At 40.3% G+C, this 26,834-nt stretch overlaps 1 protein-coding gene across 1 annotated transcript in view; it reads left to right on the top strand.

Annotated features, from left to right (window-relative positions):
* The window catches only part of LOC109002003 (midasin), a 67,051-nt gene that overhangs the window by 25,030 nt on the left and 15,187 nt on the right, over positions 1–26,834 (top strand). Inside the window, exons 25-44 of the mRNA XM_018979557.2 lie at positions 41–114; positions 2,997–3,144; positions 3,634–3,732; positions 3,845–3,945; positions 4,069–4,158; positions 4,239–4,304; positions 4,445–4,609; positions 4,694–4,901; positions 5,002–5,900; positions 6,033–7,616; positions 7,707–7,896; positions 8,033–8,098; positions 15,446–15,534; positions 15,609–15,854; positions 19,942–20,077; positions 20,194–20,279; positions 20,386–20,471; positions 20,871–21,012; positions 21,102–21,191; positions 22,009–22,132. Of these exons, the coding sequence (XP_018835102.1) occupies positions 41–114; positions 2,997–3,144; positions 3,634–3,732; positions 3,845–3,945; positions 4,069–4,158; positions 4,239–4,304; positions 4,445–4,609; positions 4,694–4,901; positions 5,002–5,900; positions 6,033–7,616; positions 7,707–7,896; positions 8,033–8,098; positions 15,446–15,534; positions 15,609–15,854; positions 19,942–20,077; positions 20,194–20,279; positions 20,386–20,471; positions 20,871–21,012; positions 21,102–21,191; positions 22,009–22,132 (4,689 nt within the window). The remainder of the gene's footprint in view (positions 1–40; positions 115–2,996; positions 3,145–3,633; positions 3,733–3,844; positions 3,946–4,068; positions 4,159–4,238; positions 4,305–4,444; positions 4,610–4,693; positions 4,902–5,001; positions 5,901–6,032; positions 7,617–7,706; positions 7,897–8,032; positions 8,099–15,445; positions 15,535–15,608; positions 15,855–19,941; positions 20,078–20,193; positions 20,280–20,385; positions 20,472–20,870; positions 21,013–21,101; positions 21,192–22,008; positions 22,133–26,834) is intronic.

Below are 26,834 nucleotides of genomic sequence, written 5' to 3'. Positions count from 1 at the left end.
TTTCTCTGATGTCACTCACTCTTTTACATGTTTTTCTCAGGGTCTGGTATTTCTAAAAGAGATGCTGGAGAGTTAAGGGAGAGATGCTTATCGTTTCTTTTGGAAAAACTACAGGTGTGTTTTCTTCTAGCTCTTTGGTCTATTACTTCTAGTTATCAAACCCCTAGGGGTTGACTCAAGTGGTAAAGGCCTTAGGCTTAGGGGTATGCTCCCCCCAAGTCTAAGGTTCAAAGCCCCTTGGGTGCAAACAATTTCTAGGGGCCATCAGATTGGGGGATTTTCCTCTTGAATTACCCGATGTGCAATTGCGGGAAACTCCTTCTTGAGGGCTTGTGCACCCTCGGGAGTAGTCGGGAAAACAATATTGTTATGCTTAAACCGTGTCACGTGTCCCGTTTTAATTAATCTTTTCTTTATTTCTAAATTCTTCGTTTCTATTGCTGCTCAAACTACATGGTGTTTCTGTAAGGCCCTCTTACTGTTAGGGATAGGATGATACCCTTGTGCAAAGATTAACACCTAAGCAAACTTCATTAATGAAATTTAATAATGTACCATTTCATTATGACTTATAAAAAGAAACTAAAACATTAATCCTGGTCTTTAATGCAAAGAGCAACAACTTTATTGGTGGAAATATATTTAGGAAACAAAACAGCATCTCTAATGCAGAGATTTCTTGGTTTTCTTGGTCTCTTTATGAAAGCTGCTGGCAGATATGGATGTTAGATTTTTTGTAGGACTTGGTTACCTTAGAGAAATTTTGGAAATAGCTCCAAGAATTGCTAGGAAAAGCTGACCGCAAGTTTTTTTCGGAAGAGAAATGTTGTTTTTCATCCTAAATTTATTATCTTGTCACACTAGTTGATGTGTCACATTTTAAGTGGTTTTCTACTTATGTGGTTGACTTGTGAAGTTACTTAAAATGTGTCACATCAATTTGACTCGGGATGATAAGATCCACACGATGAAGTACGCCATTGCTCTTTTAGGAAAATGACTTAAATTTTAGCAGTTATCCCTAAAAAAGGGCTGTCGGATTAGTCAAAAGCAGAAATCCTTTTTTTAATAAAGAAATACAGGTTGGATTCCTTATGGGTGAACCTATTAAAATAGGGCCTTGCTACTCCTTAATTTGAGGCCCTAAATAATTGCCTAACACTTAAGATCATAAAACAGCCCTACAAAATTAAAGAAAAAAAAAATTAAAACTAAAATTAACAAACTCGAAATCATAATCCTTATGCTCTGGGAACATTATATTTATGTTTTTTGTGGCTTGTCTACTGGTAGAATAAGAAGTGTGAAAAATACACACTAGAATGTGAGGAAAAGCACCTAGGAGTCTTTTATTAAGGGGTAGAGAAGTTACTTGCAATGGTGCTAACTGCCATCATGTTACAGTGTTGCTCTTTATGCTAGTCTTGGTGATTGTGGACTAAAAGATACGTCACAACTTTTGAAATTGTTTTGATATATGTGGATGAATAGATCCTAACTTTTGAGTGGGTGCGGTGTCCTTTATTAGATCTCAACTCCTGTGTGTGGATGGATTTTGTTACTCGTCTTAATTCTCAATGTGGAGTTGTCATTGGGGATCTTTTCTTGTACACCATGTAAAGTTTGGAGCAGAAACTCACTAGTTGGAAGTGGATGTACTTAATACAACTGGATTTCCAATGGGAACCTTGGTAGGATGAATGACGTGTTCAAATTTCATCTGGTAAAATGGGTCAACATTTGTTCCCCAATTTCCGAAGGTAGTTTGGGTATCCGAAATTTGCAGCTTTTTAATAAGGCATTGTTGGGCAAATGTTTATGGAGATATCCCATAGAACATGGAGCTTTGTGGGGAACAATTTTATACTCAAAGTATGGTAGAGCATGGGGAGATTGGTGCTCGCATGAGGTGAGTGGATCCTATGGGGTGGGGCTTTGAAAGCACATTAGGCATGGATGAACTAAATTTTCTAGTTTTACCTGTCTTGAGGTAGGTGACGAGTCCCGAATCAAATTCTGGCATGACATATGGTACGATGACAGGGCACTTAAGGAAGCCTATCCAGACTTCTTTGGTATAGCAAGAATGAAGGAAGCCTCGATTGCGGACCTCCTTGACCAATCTAACGCTACTCCGCAATGGAATGTCACATTCCTTATAGCTGTCCATGATTGGGAAGTTGAAGCACTCTCTGAATTTTACAACCTAGTCTATTCTGTCCCTATTGGGGGGAGGGGGGAAGACAAGCTTTTTTGGTGCCCCTTAGCAAACAGGAAGTTCACAGTATACTGCTCCTACCAATCCATCTGTAAGCGTAATGTAAATTCATTCCCGTGGAAGAGCATTTGGAAGACAAAGGCCCCCTTAAAGGCATCCTTTTTTGTATGGATAGCTTCTTTGGGGAATATTCTCACTACTGACAACCTAAGGAAATGCCGACTCATAGTATTGGATTGGTGTTGTTTATGTAAAAAGAGTGGAGAATCCATCGATCATCTACTAATACATTGTGAGATTTCCATGAATTTGTGGAATGACTTTTTTGCTAGGGTGGGTGTAGCTTTGGTGATGCCAAAGAAGGGTGATCGACCTCTTAGCTTCATGGAGAGGTCTCCAAGGCACTTCTCAGATTGCCACAATTTGGAAGATGATTCTGATCTGCATATGGTGGTGTCTTTGGATGGAGAGGAACGAGCGAAGCTTCGAAGATTATGAGCGGTCATTGGATGAACTCAAAACTTTCTTTTTTTAACACATTGTTCCAATGGTCGATTGTAATTGATTTTAATGGCATGACCATTCTTGAATTTCTTGTATCACTAGAACATCCCTCCTAGGCATTGCTCATGACCCGTGTAATTGGGCTTTTACCTATTCCTACGATCAATAAAATATTTTTTTATTTTGGAAAATCAACAATATGTTTCACTTCATTTCACTACAAATATGTTATATGGTGACTGATTAAGACTGCTTGCTATTTCTGATGCAATAGGTGGAAACTGCTGATTCTATGCACACAAACCTTTCAAGAATGGAAAATTATGGTTGGGGTCATCTTGGAATGACTGCAGATATTTCGTGCAGTGATAGTATGCAATGTGACAATATCTTTGGCATCAATCCATTCTACATTGAAAAAGGTGACTGTATGTGATTTTTTTGTGATATTTTAATGTTGCAATAGAACTTAAAAATGATATATTGTTTGTTCATGAACGTTAAACAATTTTTAATTGAGTTCAGATGCTTTCATTTCCGCCAGTTGGGCGTTTCCTATTGTATGTATAATGGTGTACTTGGGTTGTGCTTCTTTGCACTTTGAATAAGATTGCCCTATTAAAAAAAAGATGCTTTCGACTGTGACTAAAGTAAAAATTCTGTTGTAATTATGGTTGCTTGACTTTTAGAAAGTAACAAAACCTCTAATTTGTTGTCAATGACTTACATGTTGTGTCTATACATATTTTGACTTACATGTTGTGCTTTCATGACTTTCTTGTATCATTTTCTAATTTTTAGACTGCAATTAGGTGTTTTCTTTTGTATACTACCTGTGTACTTGTGCAACGCCTTTTTACATGTTTCAATAAAATTTATCTTACCTATCAAAAACAATGTTGTGCCTATAGGTTGTGAAAGGTGTGAGGTTGGGGGATTTGAGTTTTTAGCACCAACAACCTGCAGAAATGCCTATCGGGTGCTGAGGGCTATGCAGCTTCCAAAGCCTGGTATCTTCCTTCCATTGTTTGTGGTCTATCTTCAATAATTTCCAAAATTTCTAAAATTCTACCCCATTGGTGTTCTTCTTTTTGATGTTCCAAATATATCTATCCTTTCCAGTTCTACTGGAAGGGAGTCCAGGTGTTGGGAAAACGAGTTTGATTGTTGCCTTGGGCAAATTTTCTGGACATAAAGTTGTGCGTATAAACTTGTCTGAGCAGGTGAGTAGCTCTCAGAATTTCTCCGTCCTATGTTTCTTTTCTTTGTTCTTTTTCTATATATCTCTCATGATCTGCAATATTTTCCACTGGGTCGTACTATTAGTAGTCATGCTTCTTGTGCAGACTGATATAATGGACTTGTTGGGATCAGACTTACCAATTGACAGAGAAGAAGGAATACAGTTTGCATGGTCTGATGGGATCCTATTGCAGGTTAAAATGTAGTATTATCTTAAACGTTTATTGTCTCTAACTGGCTTTAGAATATATTGAATTTCTTTCTTCCTTTATAGGCTTTGAAGGAAGGGTGTTGGGTTTTGCTTGATGAACTCAATCTTGCTCCCCAATCTGTGTTAGAGGTACTGTCTTGAACCTCTTTTATCATTTTATTATTTTGTTGATGCCTCTTCTGAAATTACTGCTTCAGAGTATTTTTCAGTTATATATTATTTATTTAAATGAGAACATTCCTCATTGATGGAAATTCATTGGTGTGTAGGGTTTGAATGCTATTCTTGATCACCGTGCTGAGGTCTTTATCCCAGAACTGGGTCTCACCTTTAAGTGCCCCTCGTCTTTTAGACTTTTTGCATGTCAAAATCCTTCCCATCAAGGTGGTGGCAGAAAAGGACTTCCAAAATCCTTCCTCAACCGTTTTACTAAGGTATGTTTGTCTAGACGTCATTTCCACTGTGGATGTAATATCATGTGCAAAACTGATGCTCTGTTTAATATTCATGGGTTTCAGGTTTACGTGGATGAGTTAGTTGAGGATGACCATCTTTTCATCTGTAGTTCACTTTATCCTTCAATCCCAAGGCCTATGCTATCAAAACTGATACTATTTAACAAACGATTGCATGAAGACACTATGCTGTATCACAAGTTTGCACAGGATGGCTCACCTTGGGAGTTTAATCTGCGTGATGTGATTCGATCGTGTCAGATAATACAAGGTTCTATGTCTTGTTTCTTCTAATTTGATTGATTCTTTATGAATCTATATTTGTTTTCAAAATAATTTGGGTTTTTTAAGAGTCGTTTTCTTTAATTTAGGTACACCAGAGAACTTAAGAGATTATTGCTTCCTCAACATTCTGTACATTCAAAGAATGCGTACAGCAGCTGACCGCAGAGAGATCCTACGGCTATATGAGGAGGTTTTTGAGGTCAAGCCATTTATAAATCCTTTCCCGCGGGTTCAGCTTAATTCTCGATACTTAATTGTGGGGAAAACTGCCATTAAAAGGCACTATGTTCAATCATCTAAAATGCCAAGTAGTCAGCTTAAAATTATTCCCGGAATTCGTCAATGCTTGGAAGCTGCAGCACATTGTGTGCAGCATCAATGGCTGTGCATCTTGATGGGTCCACCTTCATCTGGTAAGACCTCATTGATAAGGTTGCTTGCTCAGCTCACTGGCAGTGTACTGCATGAATTAAATCTTTCAGCTGCGACTGATATATCTGAATTACTTGGATGCTTTGAGCAATATGATGCCTTCCGAAATTTTCGCATTGTTGCTGATCAAGTTGAGTGCTATGTTAAAGAGTATTATTGTATGCAATTGGACTCCTCAAAGGAAACATTTATGGGCAAAAGAAAAGATCTGTTAATTACGAAATGGATTGCCTTTTTATCTAGCATGGATTATGATTTTGTATCAGGATCTACTTCTTTGTATGCGGAGAAGTGGAAGAGAATGGTTGATTCTCTTGGTATGTTAGTTGAGATCATTGAACAACTAAAGTTGGATCATAAGGGAAATGTTCTACCTGTGTCATGGTCAAGCATGGATCTTGATAGAGCCATGAAGATGGTTTTGAAGTTGCAAGACGGTAATCGGAAAAGGCCAATTTCTGCCAAGTTTGAATGGGTTATGGGACCGCTGATAAAATCTATAGAACATGGAGAATGGATTGTTCTGGAGAACGCAAATCTTTGTAACCCTACAGTATGTGACATGTTCTTGATTTGATGACATTTATTCTCCTGATATCTTGTTATTGTGTCTTCTTTTGGAGATGAATTTGATTGTAACTAATGCATATTTATCTGGTCATCTAATTCTTCTTTATTTGTTTAGGTTCTTGACAGAATCAACTCTTTAGTGGAGCCATCTGGCTCAATTATGATTAACGAGTGTGGAATTGTTGATGGAAAACCATTGGTTCTCCGTCCACACCCTAATTTTCGAATGTTCCTTACTGTTAACCCGAACTATGGTGAAGTTTCACGATCAATGCGAAATAGAGGAGTTGAAATATTTATGATGCAGCCATATTGGTTACTGGATGAGGGAAGTGGGTACAGCTCTAAGCAGATTGAACTAAAAGATGTGGAGCGATTTCTCATTCTATCAGGTATTCCTGGTGGTAGATTGGTTGAGTCGATGGCCAAAGCACACATCTATGCTAGGGATGAAGGATCACGCCTCAATATTTACATTACGTATCTTGAGCTGGCACGTTGGGTTCAGTTACTCCAGCAGCTTCTAATGAATGGTAATCAGCCTCTGTGGAGTCTCCATGTCAGTTGGGAGCATACATATCTTTCTTCTTTATGTGAGGCAGGAGGGAATATTATTAGTCAGGCTAAACATGATTATTTACAAGTTATAGAATTGTCTGATTCATCATTGGCACATTCTGTGTGTTTGCCTGGAGGATGGCCAATGCCATTGAAAATAAGAGATTTTATATGGTACTCAAAAGAAGCTTGTGTGAAACAAAACTGCATGTATCTGGAGTTCCTGGGGACTCGATGTGCATCGTATGAAATTGCTAGGATTGGGTACCCTGTGGACAAGACATCAACTGCTTGTGGCCATGCAAGAACTCACTTTCTAAATGTAAAGAAGTTAGAACAGATGATATTTCCCAGGGCTTCAACGGGTGCAGTTTCAAACTTTGGTAGAACTGAACTTGATTTGGCATTGGCTAATAAGATGCTACTATTTGCTGCTAACTGGACCTTTGAACAAGCCACTGAAAGTGATATTGATCTTTATATTCTCTGGTTTAGCTGGTTTAGTTCTCGATTGCAGCCATTCTGTCAGTGTTTTAGTTCTTTTTTGACTTTAATCAAGCAGGTCATGGAGCATCCAATTTGGAACTACGTTTCTCGCCGACGCCATGAGGTTGCGTCACTTTACCAAGTAGATTTTGACATGGAGCCTATACCTATCTTGTCGTTTGAGTTGGTTGATTTAGCTGCATCAAGTGACATGAGCAAGTTGGGCAGTAAATATTTAAGTAATGCCATTAACTGCCTAGGTCCACTGCGGGTTAGTTATCAACAATGGAATGCCGAGAGCTGCCAAGACTATAGTGAAGCTCGGTGTTTCAACCCAGTTTTGAAATCTGCACAATTGATGGAGCAGGATGAAGCTCTGTTCTTCGTACCAATTTTGAAATCTCTGCGAGTAATGGAGGAGGATATCCTTCATAAATTTGTTGATCCACCATTTATGTTTGTGGAGTCTCCTTCTTTTGATGTGCTGATTCAGTTGTACACTGACCTTCTTGAAGATCACATACAGTTCTGGAATGGTGTTATGTCATCAAATGTTGAGCAGCTCCTAATTTCATGGCGGTCTTTGATGAAGGATGCTGCAAAATTGAAGGAAAAATTGAATGATATCTGTCCAGAAGCAATTGATATTGTGCTGGTAAGCAAACCATAATAATGCTGCATTTTGTCTTCTAGCCAGTTCCTGTAATGTGCATGACTTTGATTACTTTCACTTTGCTCGGCATAGAGGGAAAGCAAGAAGCTGGAGAATATGGCCAAAGTCTCTTCTTGGAGTTTTCATTCTGAGAAGTCTCTGCTCTGGGTTCATGGTGGTCATCCATATTTGCCGCCTTCTTCTAATTTATATCATAAGCAGCATCAGCTTTCATTACTTTGTGAGTTGCTTTGGCCAACAAAGTCAAAATCTTGGGCACAGGGTATAACATTCTGATCTACTGTTTGTGTTTCCTTGGATATCAAAGTTTTGACATGTATTTATCCGAAAAGAAAGTAAATACTATCTTTGAGTTAATGAAATTTTTTTCCCTCTTATTGAAATGATTTATGTAACAGTGAATAGAAGTCTGATTGAGACTGTTGCATCATCAAATCCCGAACTTCGCTTTCTCGCGATGCAAGGTATGACCACGCTTCTTTGACGTTATACTAGGATATATTATTTGAATGCTAAGGTGTTGTAGCTTAAAGTTTAAAACATTAACATACCATTTTAAAATTTCCCTTTACTTTCCAGAAAACTTTGGGCATATAGATTTATTATTCTATCTTTTGTTGTTATTATTTTTTTATGCGGTTGGTTTTAGTCATGTGATGTGGGGGATGTCCACATATATGGGTGTGTTGGCAGAACAATTTCAGAAAACAAAACCCCATATTCTTGGTGAACTGACTGGCTAGAAGTTTCAGGGTTTGCCATTTATATTTGGTTTTAATTCCCATCAGAGTTTTTTTAACACTTCAGCTGCTGCTCCACCTTCTTCGCTCCAAGGGTCGGTTAATTTTTATCCTCAATAGAATATCATTTTCCTAAGAGCTGCCCAAGACTGGGAAATTGACACATTTATAGATTTCTTCAATCTTGTGTATAATTATAGAGTGAATGGAGGGGAGATTTACTGTACAATTGTACCATAAGTCCCTTATGACACACTCCACAAGTACATTCCCATGAAAGAACATATGGAAGACTAAGCCTGGTTTGTTTTTCCAAATGAAAGTTGAATAAAATATTGTTAGAATATATTTTTTTAATATTATTTTTGTTTTATGATTTGAAAAACTTGAATTGTTTATTTTATGTTGTGGAAATTTGAGAAAGTTGTAATAATTAGATGAGATGAGTTGAGAAGAGTTGTGAAAACAAACGAGGTCCTTGTTTGGTCACTCAGATGAGATGAGATAAGATGAGAAATATGTGAATAATAGTGAAATTTTTTGAGTTAAGATGTTTTATGGAGTTTTGGGAAATGAGAGAAAAATTAAATAAAAATATTTTAAAGTTAAAATATTATTATAATATAATATTATAATATTATTTTTATTTTGAGATTTGAAAAAATTGAATTGTTTTTTGTGCTTTGTTTGGAAGTTTGAGAAAGTTGTTTTTTTCTCTTGATAAGTAAGAAATTTCATTGATCAAAACTAGGAAAATCCTATATACATAGGAAGTATACAAAAGAGACCTAATTACATTCTAGAAAGCTGAAAAGAAAGCAAAAACACATGAACATTCCCACTTTAAAACTATAGCTGAATGCCATTGAACCAAAGAAAGGACAAAAAAATTCATAATTCCCGCCTAGCTCTCTCCTTGCTGATGAAGCACCTCTCATTTCTTTCCATCCATATACACCATAATAAGCACAAAGGAGCCATCCTCCACATCACAGCCAGTTGAGGGCTACGATGATGCCTATTCCAACAAGCTAAGAGCTCCGCTACACTCTTGGGCATAACCCAAGACAGCCCGGCTCTACTAAGTATGCCATCCCATAGCTCCCTTGCCACCTCGCAATGTAGAAGAAGATGGTCAATTGATTCGCCATTGTTCTTGCACATATAACACCACTCCATGATGATCATCCCCCGTTTCCTTAAGTTGTCAGCCATCAAAATCTTACCTAAGGCTGCTGTCCAAGTAAAAAAAGCAACTTTGAGAGGCACACGAACTCTCCAAATAACCTTCCATGGAAACACAATGGGCTGAAAATTTGACAGCACCTTAAAGAAGGATTTAACAGAAAATGTTTTACTCCCCGAAGGTTTCCACACCATTCTATCACACCCATTACCACCAACCCTCTTGGAATAAAGCAAGCTGAAAAAACCTGCTATTTCCTCAACTTCCCAATCCTGCGTATTTCTAGAAAAGATCATATTCCAATGCACTGAACCGTTAGCTCGGCACAACACATCTGAGACAGCGGCCTGCTAACTTCCAGCCAATCTGAAAACACCTGGAAAGTTGAAGAAAGAGTTCTCTCACCACACCATTCATCGAACCAAAATCTAACTCTTGTACCCTCACCGACCTCAAAGTTAATATGTGTTGCAAACACCATCCACCCCTTTCGAATAAATTTCCAAAGACTCACAGCATACGACCCCCTACCCTCCTTGGAACACCAACCCCCCCAATCACAACCAAACTTCCAACCCACAACCATTCTCTACAATGAAGTCCCTTCCAACTAGAATCTCCACAACCACTTCCCAAGAAGGGCTTTGTTAAAGTGATCAAGTTACACACCCCAAACCTCCTGCTTCCTTCGGACTGCACACTTTTTGCCAATTCACAAGATGAAATTTATGATCATCACCCATGCCTCCCTACAAAAAGGCTCTAAATATCTTTTCAATCCGGTTAGCCACCCCCACTAGTATAGGAAATAAGGAAAGAAAGTACGTGGGAAGATTGGAAATGGTACTTTGAATGAGGGTCACTCTCCCACCTTTTGAAAGATAGAGCCACTTCCAACCTGACAACCTTTTCTCTACCTTCTCTACGACACCGTCCCAAATGTTTTTTGCTTTAAAAGAAGCTCCCAAAAGTAGTCCAAGTTATTTCATAGGAAGAGTAGCCACTTTGCATCCCAACTACTCAGCTAGAAGGTTGATATTCGCCACCTCATCCACCGATACCAATTCCGAGTTACCCAAGTTCACCTTTAGTCCCAAAACAGTTTCGAACTACAATAGAACAGTTCTTAGAGCTTGAAATCTGTCCGATGTTTGCATCACAAAAAATAAGAGTATCATCCGCAAATAATAAATGAGAGATGGATAAAGCCTCGTTATTGGTGTTACCCACTGCAAAACCAGCAAGAATACCCCCCCTAACAGCGGCCGCCATCATGACTACAATAATGAGGAAAGGAGATAGCGGATCCCCTTGTCTCAAACCCCTCAACTCTGAAAAAAACCACAAGGCTGACCTTTAACTAATACAGAAAACCGAGCAGTCGAAACACAATGTTTGATCCATCCACACCACTTGTCCCCAAAGCCACATCTGCTCAACATATAAAGCAAAAAATCCCAGCACACGTGGTCATATGCCTTTTCCATATCCAGCTTGCAAAGGACTCCCGGAATGCCATCCCTCAACCGGCTGTCCAAACACTCATTTGCAATTAAAACTGAATCCAAGATCTGCCTACTCCTTACAAAAGCATTTTGAGATTTGGAGATAATTTTTTCCATCACCAAGCTCATACAATTTGCCAACACCTTTGAAATGATCTTATAAATCCCGCCAACCAAACTAGTAGGATGAAAATCTTTCAACTCAATGGCCCCCACTATCTTCGGGATGCGGGCGATGAATGTAGCGTTAAGGGATTTCTCAAACTTGTGACACAGATGAAACTATGAAAAACCCGCATCATGTCATCCTTTGCTATGTCCAACACTCTTGAAAGAAGGCCAAAGAAAATCCATCCAGGCTCGGGGCTTTATCTTTGCACATACCACTCACCACTTGTAGCACTTTAGCTTCCTCAAATGGTATCTCCAACCAACTAGCTGCGCTCGCATCCAGCTGATCAAAGAACAACCTTTCCAGTTTAGGACACCACACTGCTGTCTCTTTGAGGAGATCGTCATAATAGTTCACAACATGGTCCTGTATATCTGCCAGGGGATTGGTACACCGTGTTACTTGATTGGATCACTTCAATAGCATTATTACGCCTGTGAGAATTTGCCATTTTGTGGAAAAACTTAGTACAATTGTCGCCCTCCTTCAACCATGTCATCCTTGATTTTTGTCTCCAGGAAATTTCTTCCAACAACAAAACCTTCCTCAATCTTTCTCAACGTGGACTCCTCGGTTACCACGCCTTCTAAAGAATGTAACTCATCCCAAAGGAGGTTTTTTTGTTCATCCATGTGTCTAAAACCTCCATGTTTCACTTCTTTAGGTCCAGCTTAAGGGCTTTGAGTTTACCAGCCACAATAAAACTGGGGGTACCGTGAAAAGAATAGGAAGTTTACCAATCCCTCACCCTTTTCACAAAACCAACCATTTGCAGCCACATTCTCAAATTTGAAATAGCGCCTACCACCATGAATGCCCCCACAATCTCCTCTGGCTTAGGTCCGGATAATGTGTCTCCCAAGAAGTAGAAACTAAAAATCTATCCAACCTTGACCCCTCCTCTACCATTCGACCACGTGAAACATCCCCCAATCAAAGGAAGATCAATCAAGTTCAGATCGAAAATCAGCTCCAAAAAGTCTTCCATTAACCTTGTCAAATAAGTAGCCCCCTCCCTCTCACACGGGAATCGAACAACATTAAAGTCCCCGCATAGGACCCAAGGTAAGTCCCATAAGTAATACATACCCGCCAGTTCCTCCCACAAAGAGCTCCTTTTTCGATTTGCGTTAGGACCATACACACCCGCAAGAGCCCACCTCCTCAATATTCTTGAAAGACCCAGCCACTGAATAATTCCCGATACAGTCCTCTACTAACTCCACTACTCTTGTATCCCACATAAGCAACACCCCTCCAAAGGCACCCAAAGAAGCTAAATGACTCCACCCCACATAAGAACACCCCCATAGGCTTCGAATAATATTTTTGTCAACATAGCCCAGCTTAGTCTCTTGAAGACATAAATGATCAGCTTTCCAACTATGAATGAGGGATCTAATGCGAAGTCACTTGTTTACATCATTAATCCCCCTTACATTCCACGATAAGATTCTAGGCTTCATAAAATAAACAACTCCCCCGCCCCTTCAACCTTCCCCTCCCACTACTACTATCCTTGTTATCATAATTAATAGAACATGTCAATCTTTTCAGCTCGCTAACTTCATTGCCGATGGTCTACCTGCTTCAACAGCAACTAAGAGGGCCCTAAATTGCTTTTCATAACCTTCGTAGGAAATCCCCACAAACCCTTGTAACTCCGCCACCTTTTTTAGCACCCAATCCGAAGATGTGGGAATAGGTGGAATAACACAAAGTGGGGTAGGACTACCCGGCTCGTTCTTATCACCCCTGTCTCATCGACCACTAACTGACTGCATAGCCTCTGTGAATCCGCCAACTAGAAAGCCACCCATTTTTCGCTTTTCAAAGCCATTTGAGAGTACCAATCTCTCCACTGCATGTTGTAAACTCCCCGAGCCTCCCACTGCCTCGCCATCCACAAGGGGCTGGTCACCCACCCATGTAACAAGTTCTGGAGAGGGTGCTTCCACCATTGGGATGGGCTCCTATGAGAACACCCTGAACACCCTGAACACCCACCAACGGACCCAACATTGTGTTTTACTAAAACAGCCTCATCCTCCCGCCGATGTGGTTGTGTTGACCCACCAAGAAGGTTGTCGGCAACCATCGATAGTTTTTGTACTGGAACTGGGTCCATCGGGGCACGGAGGAGCTGCCGTGTCCCGAGACCCAGATATCAGCCGAATCCCGATTCTTGGCACTCCAAACTTTTGGGCATAAACTCTTCGGCCCATGACCCTTAGACGGCCCAGCTTCATTAAACCCCTTTAAAACATCCGGCCCTTTCCCCCGTCCCAAGCCCATGCCCATGCCCAACTCCATAACATCCTTACCCTTAACGCACCATTTTATCAACGTAATAAACTCCATCAGACACTCTACTCTATTTTCCATCTCCTCCAAAGTCTGCAACAAGCATCCCTCTTTCATCCCCCTCTCTACTCTGTGCCACTGCCGAAATGGGAAAGTCTCCTGTACCTGGCAGGCCTGCCTTCTCTGCAGGCTTTGTGGCTCGAGGTAACGCCTTTTGCCCTAGGAGAACCTCATTGTAAGACTGAGGAGTTGCATGATGCGCCAACGACACTGTTGAGAACAACTGTGGAGGACCACCTCCTTTACCAAGCTCCTTCGACTTCCCTGCCAGATCCCGCCATCCCAAGCCACCTCTGGCTCTGACTTCCTCGCCCACACTAGAGGATGAAGAAAGTTCTTTTAAGGTGTTGCCGAAGTTCCTCCATCCCTCCCCCTTCCAACCTTCTGGCACCACTACCAAGCCTCGCTTCTTCTCATGGCCAAACTCCGATATGGAAAGGAAGTTGCCATGGAAATTTTTTCCCCTTTGAACCAGAATCACTTGATTCCCTTTTCTACGAGTTCTGAGGAATTCAGAAGAGCCCACTGTACCCACACAATCCTTCACCATAGAAGCCAACCACAAAAGAGCATCATGATCGACAGAGATATACTTTACCACACGGCGATTGCACTCTGTTATCCTCCACTTCACACTATCCTTCTTGAACACAAAAGGCTTATGATCAATAAAGTTGTAATGATTGGGTAATGATTAGATGAAAAAGTTGAAAGTTGAAATTTGAAATTGAAAAATATTTGTGTTTGAATGGTGTTTGGATGTTGCAATGAGATGAGTTGAGACCATCTGTTAAACCAAACGGCCCCTAAGTTACCCTTAAAAGTTTGTTTTTTTTTTTGTATGGACAGCTTCATTAGGGAAGATACTCACGTTAGGTAATCTAAGGCTACGCTTGGATGTTGAGCTGAGTTGAGCTCTCTATAAATAGTAGTGAGTTGAGATGGTGAAGTGAGTTCTATGGGGCCCACCTAAGATGAGTTTAGATGTATTTATGAGAAGTTGAAAAAGGTCATGGGTCCTACCTGTAAAGAAATGTTGAGTTTAAAAATGTTGTGGGTTCCACGTGTTAAGAGGTTTTGAGTTGAGATGAGTTAGTGATTTGATAGTTGGGTGTTTGGATATTAGAAGAGGTCTAAATCTGAACCGAACTCAGCTGAGCTAAGTGCAGTCAAGGAACCAAACGAGGCCTAAGGAAACGCCGGGTCATTGTGTTGGATTGATGTTATATGTGTAAGAAAAGTGGGGAGTCTGCTGATCACCTATTATTGCATTGTGATGTAGCCATGAGCTTGTGGAATGATATCTTTGCTAGAGTGGGGCTTCATTGGGTGATGCCACTAGGGGTCATTGACTTTTTGCCCAGCTGGCAGGGCATTCGAGGTAACTCTCAAATTGTAGCTATGTGGAAGATGATACCAATCTGTTTATAGTGGCGCATATGGATGGAGAGGAATGGTCGGAGTTTTGAGGATCATGAACGGACAATGGACAAGATTAGAACTTTTTTTTGCTTAATACTTCATTCCATTGATCGATTGTAATAGACTTTAATGGCATGAATGTATATGATTGTATCTTTAGACAGTCATGCATATGTACTTAACTTCGCCTATTTTAATAAAATTCTTATTTACTGATCCAAAAAAAAAAATACTGTTTGAATCTAAATAATTAGCTTTAATTTATATTCTAATATCTTCCCATCAGCTTAAGATTATGGAACAATTAATGATTTAACAATACATTATAATATGCTTTACTCTTCTTTTCAGTTCTATTGTATATCCTCCTGTTTGGTTTTGGATACCAATACAATTTCTTTTATGTTTCCGTATTTATACAGGTGTTTCCATGTCATTATATATCATGAACAAGTTTGATCATGATCAAGATGAGGTCCCTATTGTTCAGCAGTTGGAGGAGATGCGACAGGTTTGTGCTCTAGCTTCTCTACAGCCATTGTTAACAAACTCCTCTCTTGTGGGAAATAATATTGGTCCTTGCAGATGATCCAAAAAGTATTTGAAAACAAAAGGCAAAAATTGGAGGAAAGCTCTACCAAGCATGCAAGTTCCGAGGCAGATTCATCTGCTTGTTGTTCCTTCTTTCCTGAAGTTTTGTGTGGGAAGTCTGGGTTTGAAAGCTGGCAGGACACACTTCCTCTAACTGACAGGACAAGTTTTTTGCTTGATTTGGAGTTACTGCAGGAGCTTTCATCTATCCTTTTGGTTGATCCCAAAGGTTTACAGCTGGTAAGATGTTAAAATTAGACTGTTCTCAGGAAATCTTTGGTATCTGTTTGATATAACTGAAATTGATGTCTTAGCGGAAGTTCAGCTACAAGTCCCTGACTTCGAAAGGATCTAGTAGATACTAATCTTGTCTACTTTGGTTGATTTTAGACTAGAGTTGACTCTGATTTTTAAAGCTAAAAGAATCTTATGTTTTTTTTTATAGGTAAACGATTATATTATATTAATACGAATAGGCATAACCCAAGTACATAAGGGGTATACAAGAGATAACATCTATTTTGGAGGAATTAATAGAAATAAGAAAATCATAAAAATCGAGGCCATTGAAATCTATAGCTTTGGCCCAAAGAAATAGAGTTCTAACAAATAGTAATCTAATCTCCTCCAATGAACGTGCCCTGCCTTTGAACGTCCGGTCATTTAGTTCTTGCCAAATGGACCATAGAATACAAATATGAGTCATCTTTCACATAGCTGAGAATTGTGGAATACCACCAAGGCTCGTCCAACATGCCAGAAGTTCGACCACTGTAGCATGCATAACCCAGGCTAGCTCTACCCATTTGAATACATTGACCCATAACACTCTAGCAATCTTGCAATGTAGTAGAAGAGGGTCCACAGTCTCACCACTTTATTTACACAACATCATTCCACCACTATCACCCCGCGTTTCTATAAATTATCCATTTGTCAAAATCTATCCCAAAGACATGGTCCATGCAAAAAATGCCGCCGCCTTATTTCTCCAAATTCTTCTTTATGAAAGTGATTATTTTGCGGTTGTGTGAGGGCCTTATAGAAAGAACGAACTAAAAATATACCTTTTCTGGCAAGTATCTACCACAAAGTATCAGCTCCTTTAGTGCTCGGTCTCATGGAGTATAAGAGTTGGAAGAAATCTACAAAATTGTTGACTTCCCAATCTTGGGCCGCCCTAGTGAAGCTCACATTCCATTGGAGTAAATCACCATCCCTCTTCATGAGGTCCGCCACTGAAGCTTTTTTCTCACGTGCAAGTATGAACAGTGTAGGGAATGAGTCCCTGAGAGCTCTATCTCCACACCATTTGTCATGCTATAATTTAGTTCTTGAGCCATCTCTCATCACAATTCTAGTATGGCGGGCAAACACTCCCCACCCTCAACTAATGTGCTTCCATATACCACCATAAATCCCACTTACCTCCTTAGAACACCATCCCCAAAAAAAAAAAAAACAAAACAAGCCTCAATATTTCTAATCAGTCACCGACTTCCATAAAGCTTCATGTTCCTTATTATAACGTTGGAACCATTTCTCAAGTAAAGTTCCGTTGAAAACCCTCAGATTTCTAATTCCTAAACCACCAGGTGAGATTGGGGATCATATCTTGTTCCACTTGACCAGATGAAATTTGAATTCATCTCCAAGTCCGCTCCAAAGGGAGTGACGATGAAGTTTCTCAATACGTGTTGCCACACTCGCTGGAATTGGGATCAAGGATAAAAAAAGAAGTAGATAGATTGGAAAGAGTGCTTTTGATTAGAGTAATCCTACCACCTTTCGAGAGATATAATCTCTTCTAACTTGCCAATCTTCTCAATTACTACATCCCAAATAGTTTTGGCCTTGGAGGCGGCCCCCATAGGAAGGCCAAGGTAATTCATAGGGAAAGAGAAGACCTTACAACCAGCAATGTTATCGACCAGCCAGATGTTACAAACGTTGCAACTGAAACCAACTCTGACTTGGATAAATTCACTTTCAACCCAGAAACAACCTCAAAGCGAAGTAGAAGTGCCCTTAGTGCTTGAATCTAGTTTAGATCTACCTCGCAAAAATTAAGGGTATCGTCTGCAAACAACAAATGAGAAATGTGAAGAGTACCTCGATGTATGTCACCAACCGAAAAACCAACCAAAAACCCACTGTTAACCATCGCTGAAATCATTCTGCCACATGCCTCCATGACTATGACAAAGAGAAGTGGGGATAGGGGATCCCCTTGCCTTAGACCTCGGGAGCTATTAAAAAAACCAACTGGGCAGCCTTCACCAAAACTGAGAACCGCGACTTCGATGTGCACCACCTCTCCCCAAAACCACACCTCCCAAGTAAATACAACAAAAATCCCAGTTAACATGATCGTTGGCCTTCTCCATATCCAACTTGCACAAGAGACCCAAATTACCAGATTTTAGGGCAGGTTTGGGGGATGGGATGAGACACAAAATTCTCATCTCATATCATCTCATCATTACACATTTTTCAAATCTCCATACAAAATATAATAAACAATTCAACTTTTTCAAATCTCAATTCAACTTTTTCAAATATCAAAACAATAATAATACTAAAACATAATATTTTGAACACTAAAACAAAACACAAAATTCTCATCTCACCCCCCAAACCTGCCATTAATCTACTATCTAGGAATTCATTCTTCAGCATACAAATGCGTTTTGTGGTTTCGTAATGATCTGCCTAAAAAATCCTCCCAGTTGATTTGCAAGCACCTTGAAAATGATCTCATACACCCCATTCACAAGGCTAATGGGCCAGTAATCATTAACTTCCGATACCCCAATCATCTTGGGAATAAGTTCAATAAAATTGGCTTTGAGACTTTTCTCAAATTTGTCAACCGAGAAAAACCCATCAATCTCCAGCCTCCATCCCTCTGGCTCGGTAAGCAACTGCTTAAAATAACCAACAGCATGTTCTTGGATCACAGGGATCTTCATGCAAACAACTCCGTCAATATTCATCATCTCAATGACATTAGTTGTCCTATGGGAATTTGCCACACCATGAAGAAACTTCGTGCTACGATCACCCTCTTTCAACCACAAAGCCCGAGATTTCTACCGCCAAGAAATCTCCTCCAATAGGGTAATCCTCTCTAGTTCTGAGACTAGTTTTATCCTTCGAGCAAGTTCCTCCTATGCCCTCTGTACCTCATGAAGCTCCTCCAATAGTGACTTCTTGTGGTTGCCTATATCACCAAAAGGCTACGCATTCCAAAGCTGCAAGAATGAAACTGGGGGTACCTTGGATCTGATGGGAGGACCACCATTGCCTAACCCATTCCACAAAGCTTTCAGTTTTTAACCACATATTCTCGAATCTAAAGTATCTCATTCTTCCTTGAATTCCCCCACAATCCAACAAAATAGGAAAATGATCAGAACATAGGCAAGGCAGTCTTTTTTTACATACCTCCAAGTAATGAATTTCCCACTCTGGGGAGACTAAAAATCTGTCCAATCTAGATCACATCTGGTTGACGTCCCCGACACCTCCAACCATCGCAAGCTCTAGTTCCCCTTCTTCTAAGCTACCCATTGGCCCTTTCTATCCATAGTATGCAGGAGAATAGCCGGCCAACGGTAAGGGAGGTGGATCACCCGTGTCTAGTACCTTTGGCTCACAACCATACCCGCTGGAGGAGATACCAAAAAAACTTCCACTCCCTTCATCTCTACTCTTTGTTAGTCCTCTTTGTCCACTCCGTGCCAAGAAACTATTCGCTGACGATAAGGGAGTTTGAAAACCCGTGACTGCTGCCGAGACTACCATCTCTGTCGACTCCACCACTACCATATCCTCCCTCTCCACCACTGCCGGCGGTTCCTCTGCCTGCAACGAGACCATCGGAACCATCTCTGGCGCCGTTGGTTGGTACCCTTCTGTCGATGAGCTTGCATGGCATGTTTCCCATCTCCTCCATACAGGGCCCACCTTTCTCTTGTTATTTAATTGGCCCACGGGCTGAGGCCCAATGATATCAGTTTTTGGTCATGAAATATATGTTTGTTCCTAGTTAAATTAAAATATAATTACCTCTGCCCATGCATTTGCACTTCTATTTAGGAATATATCTGATATGCTGCTTGTGGCCAACAATGTTTGGATTGAATGATTTTCAATTGAACAAGCTCAACTGTTATTCCGCTTTATTAAATTGGAATGCCCTTAATTTTTTTTTCTTGGTCTTCCTTTTTTCCCTACTTTCTATTTACAACTTCGTTTAGCAATGAACTTTTACTTGATCGTTATATGTTTGGTCTGCAATTTATTTGCTTTTCCTTCATGACAGGCTTTGGGTACTGTATCTAACCTTCTGGAATCTGGCTTGAAATTTTCGTTGACCTTCTCATCAAGACCTCCCCAAATATTTTTACCACATCAAAAGATCTTGTGGATATTGGACGCATGGACTTCAGTGGATGCAGGTTAGTGCAGTTTTGTGTTACATGTCTGTGTATATGTATGTGTTATGTATGTATTACCTTCTTATGAATTAATAGATTATGCATAACCTTATGTTATGCCCTCCTTTTTGATGCAGTAAATGCAAAAATCACAAGTTTTGTTCTTGAGATGTGGTTTAGGTGGCATGAGTCTTTGTGGACCCATCGACCTGTTTTTATCAAGGTATATTACTTATAGCTTGGTTCTGATGGAAGAATTTTTTCTCTCTTTTTCTTTTTATTTTTGTTGAGGGGACTCTAGGTTTTATGATCTGTTAATTGGCATGCAGAACTTCTCAAAGATTGAGGATTATGATATTCCTCTGCCGGATATGCTTTTTCAGCCTGTGAATACAGCAACAGTGTTCCAGACTCTGTAAGATAATTAGTATCTATATATGGCCTAAAGCATTTGAATTTGGTCATCATATTTTTAACCTCATCACTGACAAATAACCCTCAATGGGCATTTTTTCAATCTAGTGACTCGCTGAAGAAAAACTGCATTTTGTTGTGCATTATGTCAGTACCATGGACCATCTTGTATGATAGAAGTTTTTTTTTTTTTTTGGGTTGGGGGGGGGGGGGGAGGTGATAATTGGGATAAAGTTAGAGCCTGGTTTGGTGCGATCCCTCTTTATGTTGACTATATGTTTAGTATATTTTTTATTTGGGTTTTTTATGTTGTGATGGTAGTGAAAACCTGTACTTTATTATGTGGCTCTCATTTTTGTTCTTTGTTTTTCTTTTTATTTCAAATTTGTGCTCGATTCAGGCAAAGGACATCCACTGTATGTGAATATTTTGTCCATGGTCTGAAGCTTAGAGTTGCTTCTTGTAGTCTTTGGTGCAGCTCTCCAACAGAGGCAAATATACCTCATTTGCTTTTATCTATGGCTCGCTTTCTTTTCCAGCAGGTAGCTGTTTTTGTTTTGGATTTGATATGCCTTGTTATTTCTACTCATGTTTGTGGAAGTCATTCTTAGTGTCTGTCTTCTGCTTCTAGATTATATATGCACATGAAAAATCTTTTGATGCGAATGGATTTGTGACAATCAAGTCCAATCTTTGTGCATTCCAGAAGAATATGGTTAAGGTACGTTTTTTTACTCCTCGCCTCCTTCCCCCCCCCCAAAAAAAAAAAAAAAAAAAAAGAAGAAGAAGAAGAGCAAATCACTCGTGAAAGTGGATCCACTTTCATGAGAGGTTTGAACATTGAGTTTTAGGGTACGTTTGGATCCTCAACTCATCTCAACTCATCATTACAACTTTTTCAAATTCCAACACAAAATATAATAAACAATTCAACTTTATCAAATCCCAAAATAATAATAATATTAAAAAATAATATTATAACAATATTTTATCATCTCAACTCAACTTAGTCCAACATCCAAACGCAGCTTAAGCTTCTTAGTATTTAACGGTCAATCAGATAGTAATGAAATCATAAATAACATATTGTTTCCATTTTATACTATATAGAAAAACGAGTGGGTTGCTTCACTTTACTGAATGAGTAAAAGCTGCTTACTAACAGTAGTTGAAAGAAGAAGCCCTTCAAATCTAAATAATTTTAAAGATCTTGAAGGTTGTAAATCGAACCTCTTTTCTTAGAGAAGGAACTGCTTTCAGTTATATATGTTTGCACTTTTTAAGTGTGATTAAGCTAGGAAAGGAGAAAAAAAGAAGCGTGTAAATGAACTGCCCGTAACTCCAGCCAGAGCATGAAAGATTCATAAAAGCATTCATTAATGAGCGTTACCCTTCTCAGGACCTTCATGTATCCTATTACACCTTGATGCGTTTTTTGCTAGTGCTCTCCTGGTGCTTAGTTTTGGAAATCTCAAACACCATTGAGGCATGCTACTGTCCAGTTATCATAGCTCTTAATTTTCTCTCTTTGGTGACAGGAAGAAAACATCCAGCAAATGTGCTTTCTTATTCTCTCATCAAGCTATTGCAGATTGAAAGAGTTGGTTCACATATTCATTGAGCCGCTGCTTAGAGAGCTCTATCTTCCTTGCTCATCTACAGGTGGTTCTATGTCTATTGATCTTTTTTATTTATAAATTCAAGATTTCATATGAGTGTACTTTTTTTTTGCAGAACATATTAATATTAACGCTAGTAACTGTTTGGGGAAATTACAATTAACTACCTAAACTATAACCTCTTTTGCAATTTGACCTTTAACCTAATAAAGTTGTTACCTAGCCCCAGATTTCTCTGTCTCATTTTCTCTCCTCCCTATATTGGATGTCCTGTAATCCCTTTCTTTCTAGTTTTTTCTTCTTGAATCTTCATTGGTGCCCTAATAATGTTTTCTATGCAATGCTTTTACTAAAATTTTGCATTTGCTAGACAGAGAAAACCCTAAGGTACCCAATCCCTGCAGTCACCTCCACCCAAAACCTAAGGCACCCCGCTACCGCCACAGACAAGATCGATGGGCTCCGACAACACCGTTGAGGGCAGTCCAGCGTCAGTCTTCCCTCCAGCAACTTGGAGTGTTTCTCTGGGGCTAAATCGACGAGATTCTCGGTGACAAGGAGATCTCTCGGAGGCGGCATAGGGCATCTCGACCGTCGAACCTGTGCCTCCGCCGTAGCCACAGACAAGACCGACGGGCTCTGGCAACTCCTCTGATGGCACTTCGGCGTCGGTCCTCCCTTCGGCAACCGGGATTTTCCACTCCTTTGGTTCATCAGTGCAGATCTAGGGTAGTTCCATTACCTTTTCTCGTATAACATCTCATATCTGCATTTTATTCCCGTATGATGATCCTGGGGTAGTTCCATAACTCGTTTCTCTACTTGAGATGACGACGCGCGAAGTGGATTCGTCTTAGATGGATGATGAGAGATGGAATAAAAAACTTTCGTTTCTATGAAAGAGGGCGAAAATAGTTTTTGCATCTCTAAACGGAGTAAAAGGATGGCTAAGTTCATGTGTCTATGTGGGACGGTAGCTTCATGGGTAGCTAAGGGGATTGAGGATTGTTTAGAACTCCTATGTCATGAAGGATTCTTCAGGGAGCTAAAGATGGGTAATGGAAGGAGGAAAGGTTTCTTGGTGATCCCAAAAGGTGCAAATGACATCGGATGGAAAGGTTTTATGCGTTCCATTCAAAGCGTCATTGGGTCCAAAGCCAATGTTCTAAAGCAAGCAAACAGATGGGAGTTTGTTGATGGAAAGACAGTGGGAAGGCCTCCATCGGTTAAAGGTGCCTTGTACGCCTCAGTGTTGAGGTCACCGGCAGGTAGTCCGACAGAAAATAGCTCCGCTGCGGAAGGAAAGGGTAAGGCACTTGTAGGACACAAAGGTTGTTAGGTGACATTGGGAGAAGTGGAAGGTAAGCACCATATGTTGCAAGGTGGAATGACTGCCTCTGTCGGGTGTTTAAGTGTGGGAGAAGTGGAGGGGGTTTTGTGGGCTGTTAGAGTTCAATTGATGGGAGTTATGAAGTATGTGAGAGATCTTATGATTAAAGTGGATAATGAGCTGGACCTGGTCATGGGTTTGGGTGGTGGATCGAAAATGGACGAGCAGGGGTGGGGGGTAGATCCTACGGGTTTGAAGACCTCAAGTGCGCCGGCACAGGGCATCTCGACGTCGTCACAAATAGGGTCATTGGACGCCGGCATCACCGTTCATGTCGGTATCATTCAGGACATTAGCAGCTTGTCGTCTGACTGCCCTCAGTCACCAGTTGCAAATGGGGTTGGTATATTTTTCTAGGGTTCACTTTCAGTTGTAGATGGGGGGTCCTTCCAGGGTTTTGAGTACTTTGGAAGAAGCAGACGAGCCTCTTTCAAAAGATAAAAATGGGGATAACAAAAGGTAGTGTTTCCCCCACCTGTTTTATGCCTCCTGAGGGAGTAGTAGGGTAAAGTGGCAAAAAAATGATCATCAGGGGGTGAAGCACCTACAAACAATGTCTTCGTTGATGGAACGATGACACCTGTGTTGAAGATGAAGGAACTCTTAATGGTGACAACAACAATGGACAACAACAATATAGCTGTTGAGGAGGTTCGGGATTTGAATGCAGGACATGGCGGGGAGGAAATTATGGGTTTGCCGTTGGTGCCTTGTAAGGAGGAATGTCTAGGGTTGAAAGTGCAGTTGGGAACTGTGTCTGGAGATAATGTTGTTCCCCTGGTTTCTCTTTCTTCGATAAACAATATAGCGGGTTCACCATCGGATTGGGTTCTGCATAAGGTTAACAAGATTCAGCATTTTGTGGGGCTTTCATATGGAGGATGTGAAGACCAATTTAAAGTACTACTCACTACGATTGAGGCAGGCCACTCGCTTGAAACCAAATTGAGTTTTAAGAAAAGCAGGGAGTTAAAGCGTCTTTTTTGGGCAATCAACTACGACGCTAAGGGAGGTAACTCAAGTCGAGGGAAGACTAAAGGAAGGGCATTATGAAGACGTCCTCGTAGAGGGAGTTTAGGGTGGAGTATTAGTCTTACGGGAAACAAGGGGTTGGGGAGGTGTGTTCTAATTCGGGCTTGGTGTATTCCATTGTATTCGGGCTTGGGTCATTAGGAGCTCTCTAGTATGGGCTAAGTGTTTTTCTTGTATACGTCCAGTGTATTTGGTTACTCCTATTGATATATATAATATTTTTACTTATAAAAAAATGTTTTCTATGTAAAACCCTTTTCAAACGTCAAAATTGTATTTTGACTATTTTGGTCTGTGTGTCTCCCTCCCTCCCTCCCTCCCTCCCTCCCTCCCTCCCTCTTGTTCTGATTGTTATTTCTGACAATTCTCGGAGATAACACTCTTTTTGCACCCTTTCCACTCACAAATAGTCTACTATCTCTGGTTTCTTTCTTTCTATAAGATTTCTTTGGGTTTAATTCTGCATTTTTCAATGGGACTGACGAGTTGTTTTTTCTTCAAAGCCAAGTTTTTTGTCTTTAAAGCAGAGAATGGGTGGGTTTCAGTGATTCATTGTCCAATGGGAAGAGAAGTATAGGGTTGTAGAGCCTTCATGATGAGCTTTATAGGTTAGTTGTCTTCTCTTAGTCAGCACCCTATGATGGGCCACAAGTTGAGCTTCATCAATGGGTTATGGGTGGTGTACTGATGTTATGACTCTGAAAAGGTTGTCCTTGATATTGGTGGGAGTGGATGAAGCTAGTCATATTGAGTTTAGCACTCCAATGTGTGCTGAGGTTGTGGCAAATCCGTGGCAGAGTCTGGTAGTCAAAAGGGTATCCAGGGGCAATCTAGGGATTGCAACAAGAAATTTTGTTCACAGTGGAAAACACACCATTTGTTTTTTAACCATTCTAAATGTTTTGGCCTTTGCTAGAATTATGGGGGCTTCTGAGGAGGTTGCAGAGGGCATGAACGTCGGCACAATGGAACCATTTTAAAAACATGCGTCATTGTTGAGAGGTGGTATTTTTTTAAGGATTTTAATATAAGCTTAAGGGGCCATGGATTTTTTTACGAGTGGAGCCTTGAATAAATATGAAAAGAGTCAGGCCTGGCCTGAATTGAATGGAATCAAGCTCTATTAAAGCACTTTCATTAATGGGTTAGCCCATGGGCTCTTTTGGGCCTGCCTGTGAAAGATCCATTGAAATAAAGGCCAGTGGGCTTTCTGGGCCTGCCAAAAGATAGTCAGGGAGGTCCTTTTGAGCCTGAACTAGTAGAGCGGCATTCTTTGTGCAGACCCAGGGCCTACTCCAGGTCTTGACTCTGGGATGGGCTTTAGTGAGCACTAAGAGGCAGATTAGTTTTCGGAAGCTTTCTTCTAACTTTTCCTTTGACTTCTAGATGGAAGTTGATAGCTCTAGTATTTGGGAGGCCTCTTATATATCTTTAGTAGCTAGGTGTATGGAGGGACCTTTAGTAGAACAGAAAACTGTGCCGGCAGAATCAAGCTATGTTTAGAAAAATGTAAAGGATCAAGGGGAGCCATTGTGTTGAGTCTTTTCCCATGTCTCTTCCGTTGTAGAATTGGAATTTGGGAATTTCATTGGGTCTTGCAGAAAATCACAACTTTCCATTATGATGTTGGAGTCTCATGTGAAGGGCTTGAAGAAGAGCTTTTGGCGATGTTTGTTTCTATCAAAGTGAATAGAGACTTGAAAGATAAGGCATGTAGCTTTAAATCTGTCTCAAAATATCAAAGAGAGTTAGAGGGGCTAACTTGTTCCATTAATTATGCTGCTAAGAAAGGTAGTGCTTAACATAGTCCTGGTAAAGGGCTAACTTGTTTTCCATTTCATACGGCAAGTCATAGCCCATGGTTCCCCATGCTTCAATTCGATGATTCTACACAAGCCCCCGCGCCCCCCACACGAAAGTCAGTGATATCATAGCCATTTGTCAAGCAAGGCATTGTTGAAAGACTGCAAGTTCCGAATACCCAATCCTCTTTCTTGAATAGGAGAGCATATTGTGGTCCATTTCACCAAGTGAAGTTTAAACTTGTCGTTTATCCCCCCCCACCCCAATAAGAAGTCACGTTGGAGTTTCTCCATGCGATGAGCCACCTTGGTGTGGAGTGGAAATTATAATAGGAAGTAGCCAATTTCAAGCTGCCTTGGAAATTAAGGTGACCCTACCACCTGTGGATTAGTACATCCTCTTCCAAGTAGCCAATTTCAGCTCCATTTTTTTTTTCTAGAACATCATCCCAAATAGATTATTATTTGAATGACGCACCCAACGGGAGGCCAAGATATTTCATTGGCAGATGAGATAAAAA

This window comes from Juglans regia, chromosome 7 (assembly GCF_001411555.2).
Source record: "Juglans regia cultivar Chandler chromosome 7, Walnut 2.0, whole genome shotgun sequence".
In the NCBI taxonomy this organism is placed as follows: domain Eukaryota; kingdom Viridiplantae; phylum Streptophyta; class Magnoliopsida; order Fagales; family Juglandaceae; genus Juglans; species Juglans regia.
Note: the sequence above shows the minus strand (reverse complement) of the source record. Positions and strands in the feature narration are given on the sequence as shown.